At 38.6% G+C, this 10,308-nt stretch overlaps 1 protein-coding gene across 1 annotated transcript in view; it reads right to left on the reverse strand.

Moving 5' to 3' along the window:
- Window positions 1–8,475: 8,475 nt before the first annotated feature.
- zgc:55461 (beta-tubulin family protein) overlaps window positions 8,476–10,308 on the reverse strand; it is a 3,343-nt gene continuing 1,510 nt past the window's right edge. Inside the window, exon 4 of the mRNA XM_056458022.1 lies at window positions 8,476–9,680. Coding sequence (XP_056313997.1) covers window positions 8,620–9,680 — 1,061 coding nt within the window. The 3' untranslated portion in view covers window positions 8,476–8,619. The remainder of the gene's footprint in view (window positions 9,681–10,308) is intronic.

Consider the following 10,308-nt stretch of genomic DNA (forward strand, 5'->3'; position numbering starts at 1 on the left):
AGAGTTTGGAGCGTGGAGCTGTGGAGAGTCTGGAGTCTGGTGCTGTGGAGAGTCTGGAGCGTGGAGAGTCTGGAGTCTGGTGCTGTGGAGAGTCTGGAGCGTGGAGCTGTGGAGAGTCTGGAGTCTGGTGCTGTGGAGAGTCTGGAGCGTGGAACTGTGGAGATTCTGAACTGTGGAGCTGTGGAGAGTCTGAAATGTGGAGCTGTGGAGAGTCTGGAGCATGGAGCTGTTAAGAGTCTGGAGCGTGTGGAGCTGTGGAGAGTCTGAACTGTAGAGCTGTGGAGAGTCTGGAGTCTGGTGCTGTGGAGAGTCTGGAGCGTGGAGCTGTGGAGATTCTGAAGCTGTGGAGAGTCTGGAGCGGGGAGCTGTGAAGTGTCTGGAGCGTGGAGAGTCTAGAGCATGGAACTGTGGAGAGTCAGAAGGCATCGGTGGATCAGGCAGCTGCTATTACAACTCTTACAGCTGTAGATCTGGTGATGGAGGTGACCACACGTGGAGATCAGGTAGCTACACCAATGGCTTTTGCAGTGACAGAGGCTCTTCCAGACTACCATAACTGTTGACAAATTAAACTTTAAACAAACACACAGTCTAAATGATTATACAGTTTTGAATTGTTTTATATTTTATGTATTATAACAATAAGATTTTTTCTCTTTCATTATCTTTTAATCCTCACATTAGTCTTTTTTCTTTATATTTATATATGCGTCTATCAGAATTCTAATAGTGTACCACTTTATATAAAAAATTGTGTGTATATCACTTAATTATTGTATTCATTGTTTATGTAATCTGCAACGCTTTGGCAATTCATTCATTCATTTTCTTTTCGGCTTAGTCCCTTAATCCGGGGTCGCCAAAGTGGAATGAACCGCCAACTTATCCAGCATATGTTTTACGCAGCGGATGGCCTTCCAGCTGTAGCCCATCACTGGGAAACATCCATACACTCTCATCACACACATACACTACGGACAACTTTAGCTTACCCAATTCACATGTCCGGCATGTCTTTGGACTTGTGGGGGTAACTGAAGCACCCAAAGGAAACCCACCCGAACACGGGGAGAACATGCAAACTCCACACAGAAATTCCAACTGACCCAGCCGGGGCTCGAACCAGCGACCTTCTTGCTGTGGGACGATTGTGCTACCAACTGTGCTGCCCTCTGCTTTGGCAATGCTCTTTTTGAATTAAATTGAGAGACTGAGAGAGAGACATAGAGAGAGACTCATATATATATATGACTATGAATTAGGGCTGCACAATATATCATTTCAGCATCAATAACGCAATGTGCGCATCGGCAATAGTCACATCGCAATTATAGTTGACCAGGAGCCACAGAACACATCTGATTTGTAAAGTCCTTAAAATAAGCTTAACCATAGTCGAGTGAAAGTTTATCATTTACATGTGCTTCAAGGCCTTTGACGGAGCATTTCAAGGGAGTTTGGGCATAAAACGTATGATGTTTGGAGATGTAGCAAAGATTAATTGTATTTATTTATTTATTTATGCAATAAAACAAATCTTACTTACAATTATAAAAAAGAAAAAAGTGCAGGTTTTGGCATTTCCAGGCATTGAACTTTAACAAACTCCTCCTGGGGATTTTATCAGATCAACACCAAAATTGGGCTTTGTCATCTAAAGACCTTGGTGATGTTAAATTGCAAAGATCTGGAGTTTTGGTCAAAGGGCGTGTCTGTGATGGCCTCACAAAGTTTGATGTTTCGCTACAAAACAGGAAGTTGTTATAACTTAGGCATTCGTTGTCTGATCTGCCTCAAAATTCACACGTTTGATAAGAGTCCTGACCTGAACACATTTCCATGCCAATGTCCAGTTACAGTTAAAGCGCCACCTGCTGGCAACAGGAAATGACATGTTTTATTGTATCAGCACCAAATTTGGGTGGTGTTATCTAAAAGCTATAGCAATAATATATATATTTCGAAAATCTAGAGTTTTTGTCGAAAGGGGTTTCATGGCGGCCTGACATAACCTCAGTGTTATAACTTAGGCTTACTATGTCCAGTCTCCCCCAAATTCCACACCTTTGATTATAGTTGATTATAGTTTGATTATAGATTACTATACTGAAGACATCTACATGTGAATATTCATTCATAGTCATAGCGCCACCTGCTGACAGAAGTATGAATGACACAAACAGCTAACATTTTCATGTATTTTAATATTTATCAGCTTGAATTATTATTGTCCATTGTGCTCTGTCATCCTAAGGCCACCGAGCGGTGGTGAGCCCAGGTGCGAGGTCCCTTTCATCGCTGCTTGCAGCTTTAATTTAGACTTACTTATAATTTAGACTTAGACAGACGGACCACACTGAACTAAACTAAACTGAACTTCAACTCTGAAAACTGGACTGACACATTTTAAATTTACTAGAACTCCTATGTTAAGCTGCTTTGACACAATCTGCATTTTAAAAGCGCTATAGAAATAAACATGAATTGAATGGAAATTATTTCTTCCGAAGGCGAAAACAAAATAATATTTTTTCTTAATCTACAAGAACTTTTAGCTAATTGGACAAGAAACGAGACAAAGTAAGAAAAGCATTTTTTGCATTGTGATTATTCAATTTCTGTACTGGAATACTGTTTTACTCCCCCCAAAAAAGTCAAACCATCTTGTAAAACTGTATACATGTCAAAATATTTATCGCAGAAAAATAAAATATCTCAATATTTGATGTTTCCAATATTGTGCAGCCCTACTTTGAATCTAAATTCATTTTACTTCTTGTACATATAAAGGAACTGATAGTATCTTTATCAAAAGTTTGCAGTTAATCAACTTTCTTTAAAGTGTCATTTCTTTTTAGTGTCATTACAGATATTTACTCTTTGCCAGAACAATTTTACTTGATAAACTTAGCGCATATGGCCTTAATAGCTTTTGGTTGGGTTTTCAAAAGGCTCTTATCATAAGCCAAAAAGACCAGAAGAAATTTCAGTAGGGGAAAAAAGGGGATTTATAGAGCACATTTTCATTAAACCTATCCTGTCAGCTGTCTGTGTCCGTATGTACTGTCATTGTGGACTGGCTTATGCGGGTGGCCCATTCAATCTGTTCTTATGAAGAGGTGCTCCTCAGGCTCTAAGCATTTGTATGCAGTATACAGGGTGGCAGTGGCCCATCTGTGCAGCCTAAAACCATCCTAATTTATGTTTCACACCTCTTGCTGCCGCCACACTTTGCATCTCCCAGCACATACTATCTCTCTCTCTCTCTCTCTTTCTTTTTTCCCATCTCTTTTTTTTCAGTGGCAGTGACAGTGAAGTTGCTTTGGCTGTTAAAGAGCAATCCATCATCTGTTTAGAGCGCTTCATCAACATTGTGTACATAGCAGTGCTAAAACAGAGAGGATTTATGTTGCTCAGACAGAAGCTTTTTCTAGTGCCATATGGATGAGGTATAAAATCACAAAAACCAATTAAAAGGAATAACATGCATGCATTAGGTTGTGAAAGCTGAGACAACAAAAGATCGCATTAACGGCTCTTACATGAGCTTGAGCTCACAGTATCAGTTTGAGGAATACAATCTGTTGTGAAACCATTTCTTAGATTTTGTATGATATGAAGGTCTTGCCATTTGCTGTAGGTTCTTAGTCTGGGTTATTTTATTTTAGGCAAGATATGGAATTCAAGATAGAATTGAGCCTTTGCTAATTACAGTGGTACTATACATGGTATTTATGATTCTCCAGTTTTCATTGGGAAGTCACAATAAAAACAATGCTAATACATAACTAACTAACGGTAACAGTTATTTATTAATTAGCTAATTGATAATTAATAAATGGTGGATATAAAAATACACAATTTTGTCTAATTGTAGAACTAAAAGCACCAAAACCATATAGGAATATTTTATAATTTTAGGAATCACAACACTATAATGTGTGAAATGAAAAATGGATATCATTCATTTATTTTCTTTTCGGCTTAGTCCCTTTATTAATCAGGGGTTGCCACAGCGGAATGAGTCGCCAACTTTTTCAGCATATGTTTTACACAGCGGATGGCCTTCCAGCTGCAACCCAACACTGGGTATCACCCATTCACTCTTGCATTCACTCACAAACACACACACTACAGCCAATTCACCTACTGTATAGCGCATGTCTTTGAACTGTGGGGGAAACTGGAGCACTTGGAGGAAACCCATGCGAACACGGGAAGAACATGCAAACTCTACACAGAAATGCCTACTGCCTACCCAGCCAAGGCTCGAACCAGCAACCTTCTTACTGTGAGGTTATCATGCTACCCACTGCGTCACCATGACGCCCTGAAAAATGGATATCCATTTCGAAATGTTAATTATAATAAAAGTAATCCAAATATTTAAAAAAATATTAAATCCAAAATTAAACATCAATAAAAATCTGTGGTATTTAGTATCATTACAATTATTGTTGGTTTTATTATTAGTTTTGAATCAGTTTTTATATTTTTAGTTTTCATTAAAAAATTAAACATCCTGTGACAAACGTTATTTTGTTCAGTCATTTTTATTTGTATGTCTGTATACAGTTTGTTATATTTGTTTTAGTTTTAGTTCATTTAAAAGTAAACTTAATGAAGATGGGGGTGACACTGTGGCTCAGTGGTTAGCACTGTCACCTCACAGCAAGAAGGTTGCTGGTTCGAGCCTTGGCTAGGTCAGTTGACATTTCTGTGTGTTTCGCATGTCCTCCCTGTGTTCACGTGGGTTTCTTCTGGCTGCTCCGGTTTTCCTCTCAGTCCAAAGACATGCAGTACAGGTGAATTGAATAAACTAAATTAGCCGTATTGTATGAGTGTGAATGAGAGTGTGCAGGCCCGTAGTCAGGGGGGGTTCGGGTGGTTTAAAAGACCCACACCCCACTGACAAAGTCCAGAATTTGGCCTCTAGGTGAGCTCAGTTGTCCCATTTTTGACTGCTATGCCATAATAAATTGTAAAAATAATTGATAGAAGAAGGCTTTAAGACAAATTTCATTTATTATTATTATTTAAATGGGGCGTCACGGTGGCGCAGTGGGTAGCACAATTGCCTGACAGCAAGAAGTTTGGGTGCTCCAGTTTGCCCCACAGTCCAAAGACATACGCTATAGGGGAATTAAATAAGCTAAATTGGCCGTGTTGGTGTGAATGCAAGAGTGTATGGGTGTTTCCCAGAGTTGGGTTGCAGCTAGAAGGGCATCCGCTGCGCAAAACAAATGCTGGATAAGTTGGTGGTTCATTCCGCTGTGGCGATATAGGGACTAAGCTGAAAAGAAAATGAATGAATTATTTAAATGGCCAAATTCTGACTGAGAAAAGTGGAATGAGCTGTCCAGTTAGTTATTTGCCTATAGACTGTTTAGACTGCCTATAGACAGTTTTTTAATTCAATTAAATTTAATGATAGATTATAATAAAGTTGTATTTTAAAATTAAGTACTTTTTCTTTTTCTATTTCTTTTTTTTATTATAAAATTATTTCTACTTTTCTCATAACATTATTTATAAAACGGTAATAACTTGCAGTAAAAATGTACAGTTGTAAACATATACTTTGTAATAGAATAGTATGGTGAGCATTTTGACAAAATTGTGGGAAATATTTTAGCACAAGCTAATCCAGCACAGATATCACTAAACTGCAGCATTTAAACCTCATAATTGAATAGAAAATGACGGAAACTACTGCAAAAAGGTCCAGTTTATGAGAAAAAAGAAACATCCAATATGCTGGCTAGGGGCCTAGTGTATGGGTGTTTCCCAGTACTGGGGTGCAGCTGGAAGGGCATCCGCTGTGTAAAACATATGCTGGATAAATTGGCGGTTCATTCTACTGTGGTGACCCCTGATTAATAAAGGGACTAAGCTAAAGGAAAATAAATGAGATTTTTTATTGGCTATTTGATTTTTACAGTTGGATTTCAACTGTTATTATTAACATAAATAATTTAACATTTATAAATGAATTAAAGTTAACGTGATATAGCCTACCGTAAATGTGTTTTTAAAGTATCTAATCACTAGTTTGCTAAATATAAACATCTTTAAAGACATAACACCACTTCTTGTATCGCCTGTACACATTAGATGTATGAAATTTTATAATGATCCACTGTTAATCTACAGGAAGTTGATTTAGAAAATAGCAATGTCTGCGGTCACTGTAAGCTTCTACAGAATCTGCAAACTTCAGACACCATTGCTCAATAAATGAAGCCCTTCTCTGTGATCTTGGACTCACAACACAGTTAGTTGACTCAATTAATGTTCCTTCCTCTCTCTGCTGTGGACTGAAAGCAATTCAACCCGCAGTTTCATTCCTTCAATGTTCCATGAAATTGGGCCAGATTGTTGTGTCACGTTAATTAATGTAATCCGCGTTGCATTGAAAGAGCTTCAAGTTAATAAGTAGGCCGGTCTAGATGATGACAACATTTTATATGATATTTAAGCAAAGCTCAGTAAAGCTCATCTGAGGTGTGGGTGCGATTGGGTTGTGGCAAAAACCATTAGGCAGAATTCTATATAGTATGGTAGGCGTTTTAAACGGTGTATTTTCTGTGTAAATGTGACTCACGTACCTTTCCCGTTTTAAAAGAGAACAATTCAGCATAGACAAAGGTTTGACTGTTAACACTTTCTGCACGTTTTCTTTGAAGATATCAGGTTATATATTAAGTCTTCTCTTTGACGATCAAACCTTATGGAAGAAAACCTTTTCCGTGATTTTCCATCGCCATCTGCTGGCAAGAACAGGAAATTGAGAAAATGATAGCAAATATGATTTTGGTGGATACGTCAGGTCAGGATTAAAAACCATCAACATACTCAGGAGCGCTTTCGCACTGATTTCTGTCTATACAATCTAAAGTCGTTTGATCCATAGACAAACACTAGATGGAGGTCTTGTTTCATTAAATGATCTGCTAACAGATAATGTGATTTCATTTTCATCCAGATTGCTAATCAATACAAAGTTGCCAGCTGGTTTTCTCAAGGGATATTTGAGATTAAGTATCAGTTTAATTTTTTTTTTGGAATTTTTTTTTTCGTTTTCAAAAGAAAATACATAACGTACATAATCTCTCATACAGAAAGAGACAGATCTTGCAGATTTATGTATTCTCTTCCCTATAACAACAACTTTAAACAGTAAAAGATGAGAAGCTACAAATCCTTTAAAAGATTTCCTTTAAAGAAGAAAACATACATATTTAGACACATAAAATTACATTTAAAAGTTACAATTTAAGAAAATATATACTCAATCCATTTACAAATTAGTAAAAAGTATTCAGTCTGAGTTCTTAATGAAAAGATTCTTAATGAAAAGATCTTTCCATGATAGTGTGCACTGTAACAATCCATTCTTCAACTGTAGGTGACTAATTAAAAACATTTTTTTACTTTTTTACTAGCTGCCAAAGGAATAAATAAGTTTCTTGTCTTTATTAATCCATCCATCTAAATTTATATTACCTAAATATAAAGATTCACAAGTGAAGAAAATCTTTAAAAATGGCGTCTAAATGTATTTTAATCTCTTTCCAGTATGAGGTTAATTTCTGACAATCCCAAAAACATGATAGTGATTTGCTACTTTCTGCCCACACATTCTCCAGCAGGTAGTACCCTTTCCTTTGTGTATTTACTCTGTGATGGTGTGATGAAAAACCTTAGAACATTCTTCCAACAGAATTCTCTCCACATGGCTGAGCTGGTACATTTCCATTGTATCAGTTTCATTCATTTTCCTTTCGGCTTAGTCTCTTTATTAATCAGGGGTCGCCACAGGGGAATGAACCACCAACTTATCCAGCATATGTTATACCCATCACTGGGAAAACACCCATACACTACATACAATTTTAGCTGACACAATTCACCTATACCGCATGTCTTTGGACTGTGGGGGAAACCAGAGCACCCAGCAGGAAACTTACATGAACACAGGGAGAACATGCAAACTCAGATTTCAGAAATGGCAACTGACCCAGCAGAGACTCGAACCAGCGACCTTGGTGTGAGGTGACAACACTACGCACTGCACCACCACACCACCCAGTATCAGTTTCAATTCCTTTTTAAATTTGACCAAAACAGATTTATCTGAATAATTCTGCTCAAACACTACAGTATGGAAATGACTAACTGCATTCTTATCCCCTTTGTGGGAAAAAAAGGTCTTAGTTTGCCATTTGAATGAAATTTCTGAATTTATTGCCAATCAAATTCAGTTTTGGGAAAATTTGACATTTCCACAACCAGCGCAGAGCTTTGGAGATTGAGAGGCTAAATTGACCTCACCATGATCCTGATAGATTAAAACTGTATGTCAAAAATAATAACTCAAAAAGCATGTATTTGTACATTAAATAAATGAAAATGTCTAATGAAAGGTCTTGTTTTGAGAATTTCAAAGGAAAATTTTGAAAAAGACACCTCAAATAGCCATCAAGAACAGATTTTTATTGGACATTTGTGTACAGTAACTGATTTTAGCTGCTTGTGAAACTGCATTGGTTGCGATTGGAACAAAAATGACACAAACTGAACAGGACATTGAACCAGAATTTATGAGTGCTTTACTCTTCAGGCAAGCTCCTCCTCTCCTTCTTCCTCAAACTCTCCCTCTTCTTCCGCAGTGGCATCTTGGTACTGCTGGTACTCGGACACCAGGTCATTCATGTTGCTCTCGGCCTCAGTGAACTCCATCTCATCCATCCCTTCGCCTGTGTACCAATGCAGGAAGGCCTTGCGCCTAAACATAGCGGTGAACTGCTCAGAGATGCGCTTGAAAAGCTCTTGTATGGCAGTGCTGTTGCCGATGAAGGTGGCTGCCATTTTGAGCCCACGAGGTGGGATGTCGCACACAGCAGTCTTGACGTTGTTGGGGATCCACTCCACGAAATAGCTGCTGTTCTTGTTCTGGACATTCAGCATCTGCTCATCCACTTCCTTCATGGACATGCGGCCTCGGAAAACAGCAGCGACGGTGAGGTAACGGCCGTGGCGTGGGTCACAAGCTGCCATCATGTTCTTGGCATCAAACATCTGCTGAGTGAGCTCTGGCACTGTAAGAGCCCGGTACTGCTGACTCCCTCGGCTGGTGAGGGGGGCAAAGCCTGGCATGAAGAAATGCAGACGAGGGAAAGGCACCATATTGACGGCTAGTTTGCGCAGGTCAGCGTTAAGCTGGCCGGGAAAGCGAAGGCAGGTGGTGACCCCACTCATGGTGGCAGACACGAGGTGGTTGAGATCACCATAGGTGGGTGTAGTGAGCTTGAGAGTACGGAAGCAAATGTCATACAGCGCCTCATTGTCGATGCAGTACGTTTCATCAGTGTTCTCCACCAGCTGATGGACGGACAGCGTGGCGTTGTAAGGCTCTACAACAGTGTCCGAGACTTTTGGTGAGGGCACAACGCTGAAGGTGTTCATGATGCGGTCTGGGTACTCCTCACGGATTTTGCTGATGAGGAGAGTGCCCATGCCTGACCCTGTGCCTCCTCCAAGGGAGTGTGTGAGCTGGAAGCCCTGCAGGCAGTCACAGCTTTCAGCCTCCTTACGGACCACATCGAGAACGGAGTCTACAAGTTCAGCACCTTCAGTGTAGTGACCCTTGGCCCAGTTGTTTCCAGCACCACTCTGACCTATGTTGGAAGAAATTGAGATTACACAAGGTTCATTTGTTCAAAACCTAAACATTAAAAAAAAAGTAATTCACCAAAAGGCAGTCATGACAAAACTCCAAAGGATAATTTGGTAATGGTTCCTTCATTAGAAATTAAGTCAAATCAGATTTGTGGTAAGCATAACTAACATTATTGGCCGTTTTATTCAATATAATCTTTATATACATTACACGGTAATGTAATTTCTTAAAGCTTACATTTTATGCAAAAACAAACCACTTATGGGTGTGTAATTTACATTGCAGAGCTTAGTTTTATTTACAACCGATCACATTTTACCTATAAAATCTTTTAATAAAAGCCCACAGAAAAATGTTTATGCAACAACACTATTTAAGACTCACTAACAGTTTCGGTTTGCGCATATATATATATATATATATTTTTTTTTTTTTACTTGGTTCTTGTACTGGAGTAAAAAAAATAAAAATTCTCTATTACCTGTACTTCATTACAAAGCACAATCACAATTTTATCAGAGAAAATCCCAGAGAAATCCCAAACAAAATTTACACAAACCGAATGAGCAAACACTTTAACCCGCTATAAATCGCGTCACACTGAATGACTCATTTATGAATTGAAA

The sequence above is a fragment of the Danio aesculapii genome, chromosome 5 (genome assembly GCF_903798145.1).
Source record: "Danio aesculapii chromosome 5, fDanAes4.1, whole genome shotgun sequence".
Classification (NCBI taxonomy): domain Eukaryota; kingdom Metazoa; phylum Chordata; class Actinopteri; order Cypriniformes; family Danionidae; genus Danio; species Danio aesculapii.